Source organism: Primulina eburnea, chromosome 3, assembly GCF_022965805.1.
Source record: "Primulina eburnea isolate SZY01 chromosome 3, ASM2296580v1, whole genome shotgun sequence".
Taxonomy (NCBI): Eukaryota; Viridiplantae; Streptophyta; class Magnoliopsida; order Lamiales; family Gesneriaceae; genus Primulina; species Primulina eburnea.
The window spans coordinates 1,809,062-1,830,118 of NC_133103.1; the positions used below are offsets into that span (position 1 = coordinate 1,809,062).

The window sequence follows — 21,057 nt, forward strand, 5'->3', positions numbered from 1 at the left end:
TACTCCCATGCACACATAAATATAAATTAGGCAGCTCATTTCAAGGTGTAAAGTTCGGGATTAGATCTCGAATTCGAAATCCAGTTGTATCAAAATTCTAATCCGACTAAATATACATATATAATCTAGAAAATAAATTCCTAAGTATTTAAAGATTAGGAGCAATTTGTTAAAAGTAAACTAGGAATGAGCAAAATATAATAAAAATGTCAAGTAATATGACCGTTTAAACATCACATCTCATATATGTATATAATTATAAAAAAAATTATTCTTTCATAATGCTTATCTTAAAATATTAAATCTTATTGATATGCATTTTATTAAAAAATTAGATATAATTTAAATTTATTTTCATACAGGTTTTTTAAAATTTAATGTACGTAATTTATCAAATGTAAGATATTTTAAAAATATTTAAGTTTTTTGGGGTAAAAATTAGAAAATTTTCAAGAATATAATCTAGAGTTATTCTTATTGAGAGCGGAGGAAAGAAAAATTTTGATTTTGACACCATGGACTATTTGGCATGCAAATTTAGTTGAACTGGTTTTTAAAGGAAAATTTCAGAAAATAATCTTGGTCAAATTTTAGTTTTGTAAATAATAATTTTTTGTATATTTGAGTGTATTTAAATATTTTCGAATTTTGAGGGTTATTTTTGAAAAAAAATTGACAAAGGTTATTTTGCTAATTATCTCATTTTTAGATAAAATGTTTAATTTCATGTGTTTTAATTTTGGATATGGATAGATATTTGTGTTACTTTTTTCATATATATCCATAGACATTTGTCTTAGATATTTTAAAAATGATCATATATTTTAATAAAAGATTTGATTTCATCTTTTATTAAAATGTTAAATATATAAAATTATCTTCATGATAAAGTTTGATTTAGTTTTCTTAAACTTAATGTAACCTGAAAAAATAGCCTATCAATAATCCAAAAATTCTTTTATAGAAAGATAATAAAATTCCAGAAAAGATTGAACTCGTTGACAACTCACTCTAATTTACATTTACAAATATGAACAGATACACAGAAAGACAACTGTAGTATATTTCATAATTTCGAATTTGGGATTATTTAAAAATAAGTAATAGAAATTAGTTGATTTCGAAACTAGTATCGGGAAAAAATTTATATTTAAAGAAATGATAATTCGGAGCACGAAAAAAAATATAAAGAGTGTATATTTCTGCCTCCCAGAAACGCAGAAAAAGAAAACAAAAAGATTTGGTATAATTCCAGACGTATCCACTCAGCATGACCACATCGTTTCAAGATTCGTGCACACAAAACAACAAGAATACCTCGTGTCCCTCCTAGTCCTTGAATAAATAACATGGTTTTTATCTCTGACACTATACACAAACCTATGTATGTACATGCAACGGTTTTATGACACTGTTAACACTGCTAAGCACCCAATGATCCTAAGCATTTCTTGGATCTGATAAATTCGGGTCTCCTTCAAATTCTTCTACGAGAAATCAGGGATCCGAGTTTCCTAAATCTGGGATTCTTGCCGTACCCGAATCGGAGTTCTCGGGGACCCGTTTCTCGAGAGTGCTAGTACTGCAGGTTTTTTTGTGCTTATCTAATTCCTACTCGCCGAAAAATTATCCAGAAGGCCAAAGACGAAATATTGCTTGTTTTCTTTTGCATGCACAAACGAATCTCCGTACTTTTTAATATTCTTCTGTTTCGGTTTATGTTTTAGAACCGATTGTGGTATGTTTTGTACTGTTTCACTAAAGGGTTTTTGAGGTTATGAATATTTTTTTTATTGGACGAGTGTAATATAATTAATGTTTTCATGTGATATATGACAGGTGTAGTTATAAGACCTTAAAAGTCGGTTAATTGTGGTTCAGAAGTGGTGGATGTTGCCAGAAAATTGTGGTTAATGTGCGAACAAGTTTTTGCTCGAAATAATTTGGCACCTAATTTTTTGTTTCTACACTTTCTCTGGTTTTGTGGTAGATTTGTAACTGTTAGAGCTTTAAATGTTCAAGTGTTTTTCATGTTTAGATATGTTCAAGTTCACCAATTTGATAAATTGTTATTTCATGTTACTCTTAATGAAAATTTGAAAATTAATGTTATGTTGTCGCAGTAAACATGGTTGCATTTGGGAAAAAGTTGAAACAAAGAAGAGTTGAAGAATGGCAAGGGTATGGAGAGTCGTTCGGGTTCAGATTCAATTGGGACAAACAAGAAAGTTTGTTGCATATATAGACAATTGATTTTGCCAGAGCTTTTATTTGAATTGTTAGACAATTGATTTTGCTAGAGCTTTTATTTGAATTGTTTGGAGTACTATGCAGATATTACATCGACTACAAATTAATGAAGAAAAAAGTGAAACAGTATGCTAATCAAATTGAAGCTGGGACATTAGATCATCAACATATTCTCAAGGATTTCAAGAGAATGCTGGATAATCAGGTAATACAACTCACATGAGAATATGACTATACTTAAACTCGAGTATTTTTGGGTATTTGTCATGATATCATACTCTGAGTTCCTTACTATCAATTAGTTTCCAGATTATCAAAGTGCTTAGTGGTATACTTCCCTCAACTGCGTTGTATTTTGCTTGTTTTAAAATTAATATATAAGTCTTTCTAAGTTATTCATTTTTTGACGTATATGGCCCTATAGTAGTGGATGCTGGCTTCCTGTTGTATCATGTGTTCCAATGTCTATGTTTTAGTCGAAATGGCTTTGTTTGGCATTATGATATCGAACTTTTACTTAGTCTAGGGGAGCATAATGTTAAAAATCGCGGTTAACAACCAACACCTGCATTAAAAGGAAACTGAAACTTGTGGTCTTGACCTTTCAATGTGTTTCGACTAACATGCGGGAGAACATTTTTATCTGAATTATACCACATTTTTAATTTCTGATATATGAAGATCAAGTGATTTCTATTTTCCCCCTAAAATTATGTGATTTTTTGTTTGAACTGCAGATTGAAACTGTGGTTCTCTTTATGTTGGAACAACAAGGCCATCTTGCAAGAAAAATCTCACACCTGAACAAGCAACACGAATCTATTCAGGATGAGACTCACATATCGAAAATATGTGAGCTACGGGAAGCTTATAGATCAGCTGGGCAAGATCTCTTGAAGCTTCTCTTTTTTGTTGAAATTAATGCCGTTGGTCTGCGGAAGATCCTTAAGAAATTTGATAAGCGTTTTGGCTACAAGTTCACAGATTACTATGTGAAAACTCGCGCTAATCATCCTTATTCTCAGCTTCGACAAGTATTCAAGCATGTGGTAATATGCTTAGATGGAAATGAATCCCTGCTACTTACATTTTCTAGTTCTTTTTGCAACACCTATACAGTCAATATCTTTGTCGTATAGTGTTGCATTAAAGGGCAGTAAACTTATAAAGTTATCTTAATGAAACTAGCCATTTTTTTTTATCTCCTGCTTGACTGGTGATTCCAGGGGTTAGGAGCTGTTTTTGGAGCTATTTCTCGCAATCTTGCTGATCTTCAGGACCGCCAAGGAAGCTACTCATCGATTTATGACCAGCCTTTACTTCTCCTCCAGGTATCCACACCTTCATCACACAGTTAGCTTTCTTCGATTTTAATGAATCTCCTTGCAATGTCCCATATCTGGTTGTGAGAAGAGTGTAAGTGAGTTTATAAATCTATGCTTTAATTTTCTGGCAACAAATGCGAAGTTTTACTAGTATAGTCCTTTCTGTGAACTCTTGTTAGCAACCTGTGTTGCTATAGCAAAATCCATTGTCTAGAGCTTGCTTACACACTCCTGTGAGCCTGCCCGAGGCATGACATCTGGATTGTAGCTGGCTCGTTTTCTTTAAAGCACAGTAGTCTATGTATATTGCTCAAATAGTTTATCTGCAGGATCCTGTTGTCGATTTAATAAAATCAGCTATCGATAGATTAGCCCACTCAACGAACTTCCTCAACTTTTTGGGACAACATGCACTTATTATGCAAGAAGAGTTGCCTTCTCTATCGGAAGAACATGTTGATGATCAGACATACCATTTTATGTCGCTTATGCTGAACTTGGTGAACACATTTCTTTACATGGTGAATACATATATTATTGTTCCAACAGCAGATGACTACTCTATGAGCCTGGGAGCAGCAGCAACTGTCTGTGGAGTAGTGATTGGGGCAATGGCGGTTGCGCAGATATTTTCTTCAGTTTATTTTAGTGCTTGGTCTAATAAATCATACTTTAGACCTCTGGTATTTAGCAGCATACTCCTTTTTGTTGGCAATGTGATGTATGCATTGGCGTATGATTTCAATTCTTTAGCAGTGCTTCTGCTTGGTCGTCTATTTTGTGGGTATGTAACTATTTTCTCTCATTCTTGTTCTCGCATATTGTGTCCAGTCTTATCCACTAATCCAATTATACTTATATTCATTCTTCATGCCTACTATCTCTTTTATTTCTGCGGGACTCGAAAAAGAATCTACTTTGTATCTGTGCCATTTTACGAAAATAAAATGATTAACTCGACTGGGTAGAAGATTAAGTTGTGCAATATTGCCAACATTTTCATCATCCTCCCACACACCAACGTGGAATAGGGTAGTAAACTTTCTGCTCTGTCAACTAAATAATAAATGAATCCTTCCATTCCTTATAGAATCAAAAGTATTTCCTATCTTAATGACTTGGACATGATTTATTGGCATTGTCCACCCTTCATGAATTTTCAGGTTTGGCTCTGCCAGGGCTGTTAATCGCCGTTACATTAGTGACTGCGTGCCAGTCGAAATCCGGATGCAGGCTTCAGCAGGTTTTGTTAGTGCTAGTGCTCTAGGAATGGCTTGCGGCCCAGCACTAGCTGGCTTACTTCAAACTGAATTCAAGATCTACAATTTCACATTTAATCAAGTCACTCTGCCCGGTTGGGTAATGGTTCTGTTGTGGTTAATCTATATGATATGCTTGTGTTTTTCATTCCGAGAACCTGCTCGTGAGGCTGAAGTCAATCTCGACCCTCAAGAAACTACTGCTGGTATATTTATGTATATAATCTCTTCAATTTTTTAATTTATTTTTCACCTAACGTGGACTGGAAGAAAATATATTGGCTGTTTGGTTATCTACCGGCAACAATTAAACTTATAGTAAGAGGAGAGAAAACCTGTATCATTGGCCTTAAATTCTATTTATGTTTCCATGTGATCTCCTCTTTCATTGCGGTAGTATGTGAGTCGACTATAGAGTTTATTTGCTATCTTACCGAACTTGACAAAACTTTGCGTTTAGGAAGTTTAGGAACTATACTTTCAGAGATTTGAGGGCGGTATAGTTATGAGGTAGAGTTGTTGCAAGGAAGATATGTTCATGTTTTGCGTGGACAAATCTGTATATCTAACTCTATCTTAAAATTCATGTAACTTTAGTAACGACACTTTGTAATCCGAACCATTTTTTTTACCGTAGAGCAAGATAAGATTGAGAAGGGTCTCAGGCAACCGCTACTTCTACCGTCAACTGAAAATGGACAAGACTCGGATCAAGAATGTGATGAAAGTGAAGAGTCTTTGGAGGGCTCTCGTCTACCAGCCAAATCTCTTGGATCAGCCTACAGATTACTTACGCCTTCAGTAAAGGTAACACCTTCCATGCATTTGATTCTAAAATTAATCTTAGATATAGGACTCGATAAAACAGTAGGCATCCTTTAAAGTGTCCATGCTATTTTACAGGTTCAGTTGTTGATTTACTTCATGCTTAAATATGCAACGGAAATTCTACTTTCAGAATCGAGTGTCGTCACAACCTACTATTTTTGTTGGACAACGGGAACAGTGTCGATTTTTCTTGCCTCCCTCGGCCTAATGGTTCTTCCAGTAAACTTCATTGTCGGAAGTTACATAAGCAATATGTACGAGGATAGGTAATTTTAACTCATCAATTCCGATTTCCAAGTAACCATTTCCATCAATCTGTTAATCAACGTTGCCTTGATGATGAATTCGAATTGTGTTCGAAACATTACATATAGAGCAGCTGATCGGTATTAATCGTCGACTTTCTTGCAGGCAAATATTACTGGCATCTGAAATTGTTGTCTTACTTGGAATACTTCTCAGCTTCCATCTTATAATCCCTTATTCTGTTCCACAATATGTCTGCTCAGGCCTCATCATGTTTGTTTCTGCTGAAGTGCTGGAAGGTTAAATTTCTGTTTTTCTTTTTTACTTTTCATGACTAGTGGTCTAAGCATCGTGGTTTGTACATACTTTTAAAGCCATATGAGGCAAGCCGAGCTCGAGTAGTCCTATATTCGAGCTCAACAAAGTAATCAGCATTCATACATACCATTCGAATTTGTGTTTGAAGATTTAATGCTCAAATCTAACACCATATATATATGTACTATGTTTTTGTACTGTTACAGGAGTAAATTTGTCTCTCCTCTCCAGAGTAATGTCGTCAAGGCTTTCTCGTGGAACCTACAACGGCGGCCTTCTATCGACCGAAGCTGGAACACTCGCCCGAGTGATCGCAGATGCAACGATCACCCTCGCGGGGTATTTGGGAGAGAGTAAACTATTAAACGTGACCCTTTTACCTTCTCTTGTCATCTGTGTAGTATCCATAGTTGCTACTTGTTTTAACTACAATTCTTTGTATTAAGCCTAATGCTTTGAAACTATATATGTTCTTGAGCAAGATCTTTTAAATTCTTTAGCATTGTAAAATTAAGAACTACAATTTACATATAAAAGTTCAGCTGCCTTTTTACGTTGCTCCAACTGAGAGAGATTCAAAGAGGAGATGTTTGTAGTCTACATTTTTCCGAGGTAAAAATGGATTTATTTTATTTCGTATTTGTAACTCATAATATTAGGTAAATATTTAAACCTGATGCATGAAATTTAAAATTATAAACATAAATGGAAAATTTAACGGAAATTTCCTTTATTTAATGGTGGTTTCCATTTTCACATGAACGAAATCAGTTGCTAACTTATTGGGTTGAATCAAGATTTTATTTTGACGGGGCAGTAAAATAAATTATTTGCATTAAATCCAGACATAATTAACATCAATTTTAAAGGTGATGAATGATTGGTAAAAGTTGCTCAATAAATATAGAATATTGCTAGAATTTGTCTCTATCAAATAAATTACGATGTTGGGAAAAATACTAAATTATTTGCCTTTTTTACTTTGTATTTATTCATGATTACTCATATTTCAAAAAGCTTTGGAATTATTATTACTGTAATAAAAAAATAAATAAATAGGTTTGACTTGTCTATGTAAAATGATATTTATCATAAGACGATCATATATCAATATTTATGAGATTAGATGAGATTCGATTTATATTTATAATAAAAAATAATATTTTTTATGAATTAGATTAAATTAAAAATTTATGACACCAAATTAATAAGTAAGACGATTTTATATGAATTTTTTAATATAATATAAATATATAATAAACTCAAAAATGATCGAAAAAGCTCAAACTAAATTTAAATAAAATAAACAAAAATAGAAACAAAATTTATATTATAATTAATTTTCCCAAATTCCTCGGACTCTTCGAAATAAATACAGAGAACCTTTTGCTTAGTGATCGCCAGCGCACCACCGCCGCCCACCATCCCTTATAAACCTCATCGCGCAGGTTGCAATCACACAGTGAGAGGGGAAAATCGCTTGCCCCTTGATTGTGGGAAGAAATTAAATGCAATTAACACTCTAAATCTCGGCCATTTCAGCCTACTTTGAGTTTTGCAATCGGGAAAATTGAGAACAATTCGAGTTTTTTTTTTTGGGAATTCTAATGGCGCAACTGAAGTCCATACTGTCCCATTTTGATACGATCATCCCTTACAGTCCTGCAAAGGTCAAACCGGACAAGACGGCGGCGTACGGCTTCCACCGCTTGCGTTTTCCTCCAAGAATCACTCTTTGGTCCTTTCTGTTTCTCTTTTTGCTGCTTCTTTTCTTCTTCTGCTCTCCGCCTTCCGCCACTTCTGTCGGGAAGCGCCGTAGCCTCCAGAACACGGGGTTTTCGGGCCGGCATAGGTTGAACCCGAATTGGGAAACCAAGGCCCGTAACTCGGCACGTCCTCGTTCTAAATCTGGCTTCTCTGTTCTTGTCACTGGGGCTGCTGGCTTTGTTGGAACCCACGTAGCCATTTCTCTTAAACAACGAGGCGACGGCGTTGTTGGGTTTGATAATTTCAACAATTACTATGAAATCGGGCTGAAAAAAGCCCGGAAATCCCTCCTTGAGCGCCAGTGCGTGTTTATAATAGAAGGTGACATCAATGATGCTGCTTTGCTTGGTAGGTTGTTTGAGATTGTGCAGTTTACCCATGTAATGCATTTGGCTGCGCAGGCTGGTGTGCGATATGCAATGCAGAACCCCAGTTCTTATATTCATAGTAATGTTAATGGCTTCGTTACCTTGCTCGAGGCATGTAAAAATGCTAACCCTCAGCCTAGTATCGTGTGGGCCTCATCTAGTTCTGTTTATGGTCTCAATTCTAAGGTACCCTTTTCGGAAAAAGATAGGACCGACCAGCCTGCTAGTTTGTATGCAGCCACTAAAAAGGCTGGTGAAGAGATAGCACATGCTTATAATCATATTTACGGGCTTTCGATCACCGGGCTGCGTTTTTTTACTGTTTATGGGCCCTGGGGAAGACCTGACATGGCTTACTATTTCTTCACCAAGGATATATTGAGAGGGAAAGAGATAAAGATTTTTGAAGGGGCTAATCACGCTACAGTTGCTAGAGACTTTACGTACATTGATGATGTGGTGAAGGGTTGTTTGGCAGCTTTGGATGCTGCTAAGAAGAGCACCGGGAGCGGGGGGAAGAAAAGAGGTGCTGCACAGTTCAAAATCTATAATCTGGGCAATACGAGCCCTGTGCCCGTGGCGAAACTTGTGAGTATCCTAGAGAAGTTGTTGAAGACGAAAGCGAAGAAGAAGGTGTTGCCGATGCCCACGAACGGTGACGTCTTGTTCACGCACGCGAATATAAGTTTGGCTGCGAAAGAGCTTGGTTATAAGCCCAGCACTGATCTGGAGACCGGGTTGCAAAAATTTGTGGAATGGTATCTCGGTTACTACGGCTCAAAGAAAAAGAGTGCCTGGTGAAACGCCATATCATACATGGCGGTTCTAGCTTAGTTAATATTCATGTTTTCCTTGTCAAAAGCACATTCCAGTTTATGCTCCTATCCAGTATAGCTTGTTGATTTATGAGAATGGTGCAGCCTTTAGTTTGCTAGAATGCTCTTTGATGGACATTTTAGATGGTTTCTGTTGGTTAAGTTACCTACCACATTGCTAATTTAAGCTATTTCTGCTTGTAGTCAAGACATTGTACATTCTCTGATGGTAACATCTTCATTATCTGGTAATAATAATAACCATGAAATTGTGCTTGTGTTTCTGCTTGCTTATTTGTCCTCGTGCAATCTTGCTTAGTTTGTATGGGGAAAAGTTCAAATTTTAGCTTATTTTGACCATGTATTGATTCTCTATGTATGATTTTTCCAGGAAAAGTTCATTTACTCGTCGTCTGGTCTGAAAAATGAATATGAGTTGAGGTTTTGCCCCTTCGTTTGTCCCCCTGAAATACTTTTCCTTCTTTTAATAATGTTTAACACTAAATTTACATTGTATTTACACCTAAATTTCTTCACTATTTTTTTTTCTTCATTTTCTACAATTTTAATGACTTTGCTGTTCATATAATATGTTAAGTATTTATATCCAAAATAAACGGATTATAGATGCAATATATATAAGGTATATGTATTGTATAAGTTGTAAGTAAGAAAAATAGATATCTAGAGAGGTCAAAAGACGACGTAGTCGACAAACAAATTTATCAAGAAACGCGTCTCGTTACAAGGCGCCATTATGGCTGGATTTCGATTAATGTAAATATTAAATTAGATATACAAGAGAATATATTTAAATGAATATTATATATAAATATATATATATATATATATATATATATAACAAAATGATATTTTATAATTAAATTATATAATGCCATAATGTTTTGAAATCCAAACAATAACGATAATAATGTTTATTTCAATTTTTTTTATATAATAATAAGTTAATCGCCTGACCCGGAATAGTTAATAAGAGCGTAATAAAGTCCTAGAAAGTCAAATATTCGGGCTTGATCAGTCAAACACACGTAAAGCCCGAATATGAACTCCGTTTATTATTCTAATCTCAAATATCAAACAAGCCATTTCCTGTATCTTTTTCACCTGAGATTTTTCCTCCACCCTTCAAGCAGAGCTCAGGACCTTCGATCAACGACAGTTGGGATCGATCAATTAGGAAAACACGAAATCATAGCTTGTGGAACATCGAATTTCGTGCCATGTCGATGTCTGATTCGGATTCGTCGTCGCAAGGCGGCGAGTACAAGAATTTCCGCCAAATTAGCCGCGACAGTTAGTCAATCTCTAACATCTCTACGCCTTTCTAGTCCTTCACGTGTTTGAGTTTCCGTTGTTTTCACTAATTTTTTATGTTTGCGTGGTTATGTGATTGAGTTGAGTCGTTATTTATTTATGTTGAGTGAACTATTCCAGGAGTTTTCTGATTTGTTATGTAGTTCGATTTCTGTTATTATGCATGTTGAATTTGAAATTCAAGTTAATTATTATTTGTTGAACTTGATCTCCATGTTGCGATGCTGATATTCCTTTCGAAAAAAAATGAAATTTGCAATCCCTCATAGCGAAGAAAGAGTTGTCGTGGAACACTTAAATGTATTTTGTGCTTGTTTACCGTTTGAGCTGACATTTCTTCACTCAAAGGCCTAAAATTTTTAATTTAAAATAATATCTTAAATTTAAAAGTTACAAACACTTTTTGAAATAACCGAAATCACATCTATACTGCAACTAAGTTTGTTCGGTGTAATTTGTGTGATTGCATTGCTATACTGAATCATGGCGTTCTGGTGTTATTTCATTTTGTTGAATTGTCTATGCTGTTTGTCTCTTTTAATTGTTTTGTGTGATTTTTCAGGATTATTATATGAAATGCTTCGATCGGCCAAAACAGGGGACTCAAAGTCAAGCTGGAAGGTAGAAGCATTGTAGATAGAATTTGTGTTTTGGTTTTGTCTTCATTGTTTGGGTTTATGTTGATATTCTCTGATATCTATTGAGAACATCCTTGTATATAAGTTTGCTGGTTACCGGAGTGATATAATCTAAATACCCCTATATTCAAACATTTATCAGGGCTATTAGATATATGTTATGTTTGTTAAGCAATATTTTTGTCTCCTTCGGCAGCATATTTTTTTGTAAAATTTCTCGAGGAGCTCAATATATGAAGGCTTACTAAAAAACACCAACCATGAATGCCATCCATCAGGAGTTTGGGGCTTGAAACGAAGTCAATTTGATCAGATTACTGAAGGTTTTTGTTCGAGATTAATTTGTGTCTGGCCTGCTGGCCAGTTATGAAAACCAGTTTTGGTGATTGGAGCATATGATCTAGCATGGATAGCTAAGGAATTTACTCCAATCCTGGGTGGAGCAATAAACAACTTATTTGCTTTGCAGCCTTGCTTCCGAGTGTAAATTTTATAGAAAATCTCTTGATTTGATTTTATCTGTTTAAGTCTACAAACATTGAAAGTAAACCATCACCCTTGACAGGTTAACATAAGTTCTTGTGCATGTTTGAACTGTCATGAGGATGTTACTAGATTTTGATTATATGTAGCTTTTGTTCAACTATGAACGGTAAGATTTTCTCACCATCCAGTTTTAATAATTTGTAGGTACTTATCATGGACAAGATAACTGTTAAAATAATGTCGCATGCATGCAAGATGGCGGATATCACGGAGGAAGGAGTTTCATGTAAGATATAGAAAGGCCAGTCTGGAAAAATCATATATTTATCATTATTAGCTAATCTTGTATTTTCTTATAATTCTGCTCTTAGCCTGCTGTGGAAATGGTGTTTTTTTTATGCAAAAGATGTATGCTTTTACAATTTTTCAATTGTCACTAGATGGAACTTTGAACTCTAAACAGGTCTTGACTCTTGAGCCATGTTTGTTACATGTGAATCGCTTAAGAATATATTTTGGGCATCAAAGTGTGTATCATTTTCAGGGGTTTATAACCTTTGTTTGCCCACTTGTATTTTTGAAATTAGCCATCACTCTGTCAGCAACCAAGCAACAGTTTTTTTTCCTTCTTGACTAGCAAAATACGTTGAATCTTGTAATATGTCAAAGTTTGTCCATTGAATATCAAACAGGACTTGCTTTGATAATGTAGGATTGGTAATCTTGTACCTTAATGATTTTTTAATTGATTATTCTTCTTTGCTGTTTTGCATTTGGACTCCATTTGGAAAATTGCTTGCTAAATGATTTTGGAATAAGAATCAGGCACTTGATTGATTCTGGAGTATGAACATGCAGTGGCTTACTCAATTCATCTTTAACAAAGTTTACCTCATCGGTTGTATCATGAACCAGTCGTGGCACATGGTGCATCCTTTCTATTGTAGTACGACATTATTGAGTTTGAGTAGGCAATGAATTGTGTGATATTTGCAGTGGTGGAGGACATACACAAGCGAAGACAGCCACTGCCAACCATGGATGCCATATATTTCATTCAGCCAACCAAAGAGAAGTAATGGTTCTTATTTCCTCATCTTTTGAATAGCAAACCAATTGTTTTAAATCGTACTGCTTGTTTATAGTTCAATAAATTTCACATCTTTTTGTTGCCCCCATAACTTTCTAGGTCTGAGTGGGTCTTAATCGACATGTATTTCATTGATATATAATACGTTTTGGATATTGTTATTTCACAATTTTATAGGTGTAATCATTTTGACTAAGAACCTGAAGTGATTGCTGTGCTTTTCTTTTGAGACAGATCATCTTTCTGTATGGATGAATAAATTGGTTGATTGGATTAGTTTGGCATTTCCTCCGCCAGTGATTTTTTCACTACTGTGAGCAAATTTGTTTTAACAAGAAAAGGACCCGGCAATGAACATGTTCAAGAATGTATACAATTATTATTAATTGGTGCTGAAGAATCAGGTTAAGGATTGGGAAATTCAAAAAGGACAGAGTTGTTATAACACTTTGGTGATGCTTTGGCATCTACTATTCTTTTAAAATTCACCTTAGCATCATTTTTTAATAACTTCATATAATGACAGTCATTTGTTCCTTAATAGTACTGTTCATGTAGCTCAACTATTTGGGAATAAGTTCTGCATTTCATAAGCAACAGTCCCTGTTGAATTATCGCTTGTTTGTGATGCTCATTTGTGTCACACAGCCATAGCTGTGAGATCTTTAACTGATGTGCGGTTGACCTTGGTTGTCAGTTTGCTGTCATCTTTTCAATTTTTCAATTTCTGAGTTTTATGTGTTTTTGCAGATGTCAGAGCTGTCTGTCTCTCAAGTTTAAGGCATTTATAGTTTTTGTTTAATCTACTCAATCTTGCTTCTTAAATATGTCTTCATTTTTAATTTGTGCATGACAAAATTTCTGGTTTTTCTCCCCCTTTCATGCCACCCTTTCATGTGTGCTCTCATCACTGTGTTTTCCTTGTTATGCAGCATTGTTATCTTTCTTTCAGATATGTCCGGAAGATCACCCTTGTATAGAAAGTATGCCAAGTATTTGATTGTTTGTTTCAGTCTTTCAACAATTTTTTGAAGTCCTTTGCCTCGTCTTTATAAAATGCTTACTGGTAGTCTCTTTCCATTTTCTACCTGATTTTGTTTTCTATCAGGGCATTTGTCTTCTTTAGCTCACCTGTATCTCGAGAGTTGGTTAGTCACGTAAAGAACGATGGAACTGTTTTATCTCGTATTGGCGCCTTGAGAGAGGTTATAACCACACACTTGAACTTTTTGATGTGCAATCTTTATTTCATACTGTTAGATTTGGTCTTTGTTCTAATTTTGGATCAGAAATCTGCAGATGAATCTGGAATATTTTTCCATTGATAGTCAGGTATGCTATCCCCCCTTTCGAAATCTTTTGTCTCCAACTCTTAATTTTCTTTCGAGGAGAAAGGATTCTGAAACTATAATGGGTTCTATATGTGTGACAGAGATCCTCTGTAGAATTTTCGAATTTAAATAAAATAGTATGAATTAAGCATGAAAATAAGACAAGATACAGAGGTGACACCTGGCAATTGCTAGCTCTCAATTTTTCAAAACTGTTGTATGGTGTGAAATTGGAATAATCTTGTACCTATAGATAGGTTTGTGACAAATATTATTGTAACTACAGGGTTTTGTCACTGACAATGATAGAGCTCTTGAGGATCTATTTGGGGATGAAGAAAGTTCTCGTAAAGGTGATGCATGTTTGAATTTGATGGCTACTCGTATAGCTACAGTATTTGCATCATTGCGGGTATGTAGGATATAGATTATGTTCCATATCCAAATTTGTGTCAAGATCTGCATAACTTTGTCATGTGACAGGAGTTTCCATCCGTGCGCTACCGTGCTGCCAAATCACTTGATCCTAATACAATGACCACTTTTCGCGATCTAATTCCTACAAAGCTGGCTGCTGCTGTTTGGAACTGTCTTATGAAATATAAATCCAGCCTCCCTAATTTCCCCCAGTCGGAGACATGCGAGCTGATAATTTTAGATAGATCTATAGACCAGGTTTGAACTGTCGGTTTGTTGACTGAAATTACAAATAATCGCTGAATCCAAGTCTCGTGCACACATGTGACGTTATGCTATTTTGCATGAAGATTGCTCCAATTATACATGAGTGGACATATGATGCGATGTGCCATGATTTATTAAATATGGAAGGGAATAAATATGTTCATCAGGTAAGTCATTGAATTGTTTCTTATTTGTTTGTTTGGGTGAGTGTAAACTCTGCAATCACTAGTATACTTCTCAGGTCCCGAGCAAAACAGGTGGTCTTCCGGAGAAGAAAGAAGTCCTTTTGGAGGATCATGACCCCATTTGGCTTGAGCTCCGTCACTCTCATATAGCTGATGTATGTAGAATATGCAAAAATGTTACATTTGTATGAAATTTCTGGTTTTGAAAGGAGCAAATTGTAAAGTATTTTTATCACTTGTTTACCATATCAGGCAAGTGATCGATTGCATGAGAAGATGACAAACTTTGTATCAAAAAATAAAGCAGCACAAATCCATGGTTCAAGGTTGGTTCAAAGATTTTGGTTTCTAGCATCTGAAACGTGCATCTTCATTGGAGATGTTGTAGGAAGCATGTGTTTTTTTTTTTTTTTTTTTTTTTTATAAGAAACGTTAATTTATTGCAATAGATTAAATTTTTACAACAGAAGTGGATAAGCAATCCACAAACAAAGAGTGATTACTACAGCCCTAATGTTAAAACCAAATAAACTTCCAATCCCTATTTATCTCCATGTTGGAAGAGAGGTCCATTATAAATTATTACTTTTTTACAATCAATTAAATGCTTGAACATTATGTTTTAATGGAGGATGTTTAAAACGTGCACCAAGTAGACAGTATGGTACAATATTAAGCTTGTGGGATTTAGATTATCGAATATTGGCTTCTGTTTGCTGTATTTCTATTTAGTAACTGGTTGCTTGGTAGCTTTTGGTATCATATTTAATGCACCGTGTTATGTGTAGGAATTGTGATCTGTCTACTCGGGATTTACAAAAGATGGTTCAAGCTCTGCCTCAGTATAGTGAACAAATTGAAAAGCTCTCCCTTCATGTTGATGTAAGTCTCTAGAATTTCTTACTATGTCAATACTTGATCTCAGCTAAACAATTCGATCTGAGTTTGGTTATGTGGCTGCTGCTGGCCGGTTCCGCCACTGGTTGTATTTATTACTTGCAATGAACTTACCATGAGGCTAATTTTGTGTATATGATCATATTCATGGGAACATATTTCGCGCCTCATGCATTGGCAGGTATAATTAGTGATGTGAACACCAAGAATATGTTGTAGACATCCAGTATAAATGCTCCAAATACTTTCCTCGTGATGCAAACAATCAATACACAAACTGTAGCATAAATTGAAACTAGTTCATGGTTGTATAATAATCGGAAACCAATTCAATTGTTGTGTAATAATCGGAAATCAAATTCCATGAATTTTTTAATTGATTTTTGGGGTGCCACTAGTTCATAGGACAAAGATAATGGAGCGTCGATGTATGAATCTTGATAATTTAATTTATTTACAAATATTCAAGAATTCTTAACAAGTTTGAGAGTGGATCCTCAATTTAATTGATGGAAGATATCTAATTTGTGAAAACTTAATTTATCTATGATATACATATATGAAAATTTAAACCCGCGGCCTTAAAATATAGTTGAATTCAATCCTTAAAAATCGCATAATAAAATTAAATTTAATAATATAAAACATGTATAATATTTTCTACTTATTTTTTTATCCCAAATCCCAATGGCAGGCATGAAAAGGTATGTGTGGTCTCATTGATCTTGATTAGGATTACATCATTCAGGATAAGTCCTATAGGTGCTACTTATTTGAAGAATAAATGGAAGAAGTTTGCTTTTGTTTGCTCATATCTCAGTTTTACAATGATATATACCTGTTTGTGGCATGAAATGCTGTTCACTTTCAAAAATATGAATTGATATATCGAATGTTACCTTCCGTATGACATGTAGTATCATTCCCTGGTTGGTGCTTTATCTTTAAACAAATAGCACATTTTATTTCATTAAAGACCAGTGTTAAACAAGCCAATGACAACATCGTATTTTTGGATTGCTTCTTTTCTTTGTTGCCTAATTATTTGTTCTTCATCAGATTGCAGGAAAGTTAAACAAGACTATCAGGGAATCGGGGCTTAAAGAAGTTGGGCAACTAGAGCAGGACCTGGTTTTTGGAGATGCTAGTACCAAAGACCTTATTAATTTTCTTGGAGTAAAAGAGGCTAGTTTATTTTCCTTTTTCTACATCTTATTTTTTGTTTGTGAAAACACTCTTAGCATATTTGGTGGTGTGATATCATCAGGATGTATCACGTGAAAATAAGTTGCGATTATTGATGATTTATGCTGCTGTTTATCCTGAGAAATTTGAGGATGGAAAAATTGCAAAACTAGTGGAGGTTGGTGCCACTTTTACAATTATGTAGCTTAATTTTGCATATTTTTTATTTTGGTGTATTTCATTTTTTGTATCTTAACTCTCAGCAGTGCTTAACTTGAAGAAATAGTTTTGACGTTATATTTGCATTTTTTGACGTTATATTTGCATTTACAATTTGGAATACCTCTTTATGATGCATTTCTTTTACTGATTTCTACCGGATGTAGACACTTCAATAGACTGATAGCTGATGTCTTTTTTATGTAGATATGGGAAGCACCTCCTTACTGTCACTGATAAATAAATGTGATTTATCTTTTTAAAAAAATGTGGCAACCTCTTACGCTTATCTTTGTGAGCAGTCGGACATACGCTTATCTTATGCATTTTCGCCTATCTGACATCTGCCATAATTTTCCAACCAGTGCCAATATTCTGTCATGAAGAAACAACTAGAACTCATTTTACCGTAAATGTATCAGCTTCTGATAAACCTAACACCTACTCTAAGCCCATGATATCCATAAAACAGTTTATATTTCCAATAGAATGACGCTTGTTCCACTCTATGGAAGTTTCTTATTTAAAGATGTGATATTAATTAGGCATAATAATTCTAATATGGAGGTCTGCCATGTCTGTTTTACTCACGCTCACAAATGTCTATACGCTTTAATTTTTGTGGTTTTTATCCTGGACAATGGTCACGCAAACAGGCTACTCAAGTCTTTGCAGTGTCATTTATAATTCTGATTTGTTTTGTGGTATATCGTTCATACCATAATTAACATCTTGATGTATGTAATGTAGTTGGCAAGACTACCTATGGATGATATGAATGCGATTTACAATATGAAATTTTTGGAGGCATCATCAGGCACCAAAAAAAACTCAATCGTACCATTTTCCCTTAAATTTGACGTTAACAAGGTACCGGATCTGTTGTCAAACAAAGTGATCATCTTTTTTGAATAACCCCTGCATCTAATGCATTGATTTTAGATTTTAACCTTTTCTCGTTGGTTTTGCAGAAGAAGCATGCTGCTCGAAAAGACCGTCCTGGTGAAGGATCGCCATGGCAATTATCACGTTTTTACCCTGTAATAGAGGTAGTCTATTCTCTTTTTGTATTTTTCTGGTTTCTAGTAACCTCATAAAATAACCATTCTTTGATTGTCTTTGTTGGGTAATGGGTGTGGTGCTCAAAATGGGAGAGAGTCAATGCAGTACGTTGTGACGAATAATTTGAAAAATAATCTTAGACAGGAGAAATTGCATGATTCTTCCTTCATGCAGTTGAGTAAGAGAAGAAGAATCTGTTATCACTAAATCCCTTCAACATCACATTGAGGGTTGGAATCGAAGCACATAAACCAGAAGCATCGGTAACCGACAAATGTTCTGGCAAAGGTTACAGCTTGGAAGAGACTCTGATGGGTGGAATTATCATGTGTTTTTACCTATACCTATTAGGGTGTACAATTTTTTAATGTTAAACAAATCACGTGGTGAACTAATCATAGTAATGACAAATATACAAGAAAATGCATTATTTCCTCCTCAAATAACAATTCAATTTGCATATTTTGGAGGTTCTTTAACCTTTCTTATGGATAATTTGTAAAGGAAAAGACCAACATATTTTGTTGTTCGTTGGGTTTAGTTAGATGAAGTTTATCCCATTGTGATGCTTTTAGACTCTGATTTTGAGTGTCATCATTGATAAGCGGCTGAAACTTTTAGACTCTGATTTTGTTGTGATACTTTTAAGAACAGATGGGCAAGTTCAAAGGATTATCATTTTGTTGTCATAATTCTAAGAATGCATCAGTGAGATTAAAGAGGCACTATAAGAGTCAATTGTGAAATTTGGAGTTATTTTTGTTTGTGTTGCTATTATGCCTTCTATTTTACTTGGAATGAACTTTTTGCTTAAATGTTACTTGTTGCCATGCAGGAACTCATTGAAAAACTTAGTAAAGGTGAACTACCAGAGAAAGATTATCCATGTATGAATGATCCAAGTCCAACTTTTCATGGAACTGTTCATGGAGCATCTGTAAGGACAGGTCAACTTCCACCTCCTCATTCAATGAGATCAAAACGGACACCAACATGGGCTCGTCCTCGAAACTCTGATGATGGGTATTCAAGGTAATTCTATGGCTTTTGATTTTTGATTTGTTGTTTGCATTGCAATTTTCCCCCTAAACTACTGTCAATCGAAAAAGTTATGCACTGTTCATCTGTGTTCAGTCAAAAACGTTGTATTACTATGTAGTTTCAGATCATTCTTCATATGTCCTATCTGATGCATACAGTAAATTTACCTCCACAATTGCCTTTTTTTTAAATAAAAAGTTGTTTTTCATGCAGCGACTCGATTTTAAGGCATGCGTCTAGTGATTTCACAAAGATGGGTCAACGACTTTTTGTGTTTATTGTTGGTGGAGCTACACGATCTGAGGTATTCATTTTGGGATTCCTTCTCTCCTCTCTGTTTCTTTGCTGGGGCACACTGTGATCTCTTCTTAAACTTGTTTCATTGCAGCTACGGGTTTGCCACAAGTTGTCAACAAAGCTGAAACGAGAAATCGTTCTGGGATCTTCTAGTCTGGATGATCCTCCACAATTTATCACGGTACAAAACTTGTTTCTTTTCCCCAGTACCCTTTACATTGCATCCATTTATTGACCATGCTGAAGTGCAAACAGTTCTGGTGCGATAAAAATTGACCTAAAACTGTTATTAGACATACCAAAATTATTTAGTATTCAAAGGAGGGGTTTGTTTTCTATTGGTTAAAATGAATTTCATTGGCCGAGAATAGTTTTACTTGGTTAAATTGAATATCATCATCTGAAAAACAAGGAAAAGCCCATAGCTAGTTGGTCTTCAGGTTATATAATTTATGCAAGGGGTGCTAATGCTTGAAGGCACTATGAATTAATGTTACTCTCTGTCTGTAGCATCAGTAGGCAAGAACAGTTCGTTTGTTTGTGCTCTAACAATTAAACAAATGTTCCTATTGCCTAATCCAAAGATTTCAGGCTAATCTTGGTAGGGCTTAAAGGCCCAAGACATATGGGTTAAGTATTTCAGGTGGGTTCCAATGTAACAGCCATTTATCTTATATTTTGAAAAGTATTTACTTCACAAATGTGGTGTATTTTAAGTCAAATCCAATATAGCAGTCCTTTACCACCAGAATAGAAGCACTTTTCTGCTTTCTTGCTTATGTTAATGGCCTCCTTGTCTGTCTATGTGTAGACCAGTTCTTACAATCAACGTCAACCTTGTTTGGTCGTTTTGTGCAGAAACTGAAGCTGTTGACTGCAAGTGAATTGTCTCTCGATGATCTTCAGATCTAAATACCCAATTCTGGTGAAGCTGAATGTGCAATATTATGCAGGCACGCTTACCAATTGTAATAATAGATAACCCAGATATAGTTGTTATCATATTCGCTGCCTATGCCTGGTGAAGCAGTCGTTGCTGCTTTTGATGCGGTTGCCTGCTTCGACAGGTTTGGTTCATGGTTCTTCTTGCCAAAGCTTTCATTAGGTTCATCAACTGGCATCGGATAGCTGTGTTTTGTAAATTATTTGTTGTGGTTCTCTGGAAGTTCACATGTGGTGTCAGGTGTGTGCAAGTATATTCTTTGAATTGGCGTGAAACTGGGAATTTGGCAGTTTCAGATAATAATGTCGTGATTTAATTTATGCTGACCTCAATTGCTAAATAGCACACATTTCAGGCTCCCTGTGATTCAGTTCACCGATCCAATGGTATTGGTCTCAACTGTGAGGACCTGTGATTCGTCGCGGAATCTTCGACATAATAATTGAGCCAAGATACTTGTAATGTGTTTATCTTGTAAAGAAGTTGGC

At 35.1% G+C, this 21,057-nt stretch overlaps 3 protein-coding genes across 9 annotated transcripts; all 3 read left to right on the forward strand.

Moving 5' to 3' along the window:
* Positions 1–1,263: 1,263 nt before the first annotated feature.
* On the forward strand, positions 1,264–6,721 carry LOC140825199 (SPX domain-containing membrane protein At4g22990-like). 5 transcript variants are annotated; one of them, XM_073186830.1, is made up of 11 exons: positions 1,264–1,588; positions 2,124–2,228; positions 2,335–2,455; positions 2,988–3,299; positions 3,477–3,581; positions 3,905–4,359; positions 4,739–5,040; positions 5,472–5,641; positions 5,738–5,928; positions 6,074–6,207; positions 6,433–6,721. In XM_073186830.1, exons 2-11 carry the CDS (start codon positions 2,173–2,175, stop codon positions 6,669–6,671), a joined length of 2,085 nt encoding a protein of 694 aa, XP_073042931.1. In that variant the 5' UTR covers positions 1,264–1,588; positions 2,124–2,172; the 3' UTR covers positions 6,672–6,721. The 5 variants fall into 5 exon arrangements, with proteins under 5 accessions (XP_073042931.1, XP_073042933.1, XP_073042934.1 ...); XM_073186832.1 differs by having other exon boundaries at positions 1,265–1,588; positions 2,124–2,181; XM_073186833.1 differs by lacking the exon at positions 1,264–1,588 and adding an exon at positions 1,606–1,915 and having other exon boundaries at positions 2,124–2,181.
* Positions 6,722–7,598: 877 nt separating this feature from the next.
* LOC140825201 (UDP-glucuronate 4-epimerase 3-like) lies at positions 7,599–9,294 on the forward strand. Its single transcript, XM_073186834.1, has one exon. It carries the CDS (start codon positions 7,834–7,836, stop codon positions 9,160–9,162), a length of 1,329 nt encoding a protein of 442 aa, XP_073042935.1. The 5' UTR covers positions 7,599–7,833; the 3' UTR covers positions 9,163–9,294.
* A 976-nt stretch (positions 9,295–10,270) lies between these two features.
* Positions 10,271–20,889, forward strand: LOC140825202 (SNARE-interacting protein KEULE-like). Of its 3 annotated transcripts, XR_012116586.1 has the most exons (22): positions 10,271–10,490; positions 11,074–11,132; positions 11,840–11,921; positions 12,632–12,710; positions 13,658–13,708; positions 13,834–13,930; positions 14,025–14,057; positions 14,343–14,468; positions 14,540–14,731; positions 14,824–14,907; positions 14,982–15,080; positions 15,178–15,251; positions 15,714–15,807; positions 16,882–17,007; positions 17,090–17,185; positions 17,977–18,096; positions 18,198–18,275; positions 19,124–19,320; positions 19,543–19,633; positions 19,718–19,807; positions 20,485–20,665; positions 20,759–20,889. XR_012116586.1 is itself a non-coding variant. In XM_073186835.1 (21 exons), exons 1-21 carry the CDS (start codon positions 10,418–10,420, stop codon positions 20,536–20,538), a joined length of 1,995 nt encoding a protein of 664 aa, XP_073042936.1. In that variant the 5' UTR covers positions 10,271–10,417; the 3' UTR covers positions 20,539–20,889. The 3 variants fall into 3 exon arrangements, 2 of the variants coding, with proteins under 2 accessions (XP_073042936.1, XP_073042938.1); XM_073186835.1 differs by having other exon boundaries at positions 20,485–20,889; XM_073186837.1 differs by lacking the exons at positions 10,271–10,490; positions 11,074–11,132; positions 11,840–11,921; positions 12,632–12,710 and having other exon boundaries at positions 14,015–14,057; positions 20,485–20,889.
* The last annotated feature ends 168 nt before the right edge of the window (positions 20,890–21,057 follow it).

Excerpts from the sequence above, each read along its gene's own strand:
- LOC140825199 (XM_073186830.1), top strand. The coding sequence starts at position 2,173 with ATGGCAAGGGTATGGAGAGTCGTTCGGGTTCAGATTCAATTGGGACAA. Across the intron at positions 3,582-3,904 it reads AGCCTTTACTTCTCCTCCAG|GATCCTGTTGTCGATTTAAT; the intron begins GTATCCACACCT and ends GTTTATCTGCAG. Across the intron at positions 5,929-6,073 it reads AGCAATATGTACGAGGATAG|GCAAATATTACTGGCATCTG; the intron begins GTAATTTTAACT and ends ACTTTCTTGCAG.
- LOC140825201 (XM_073186834.1), top strand. The coding sequence starts at position 7,834 with ATGGCGCAACTGAAGTCCATACTGTCCCATTTTGATACGATCATCCCT.
- LOC140825202 (XM_073186835.1), top strand. The coding sequence starts at position 10,418 with ATGTCGATGTCTGATTCGGATTCGTCGTCGCAAGGCGGCGAGTACAAG. Across the intron at positions 11,133-11,839 it reads ACTCAAAGTCAAGCTGGAAG|GTACTTATCATGGACAAGAT; the intron begins GTAGAAGCATTG and ends AATAATTTGTAG. Across the intron at positions 18,276-19,123 it reads GTTTTTACCCTGTAATAGAG|GAACTCATTGAAAAACTTAG; the intron begins GTAGTCTATTCT and ends GTTGCCATGCAG.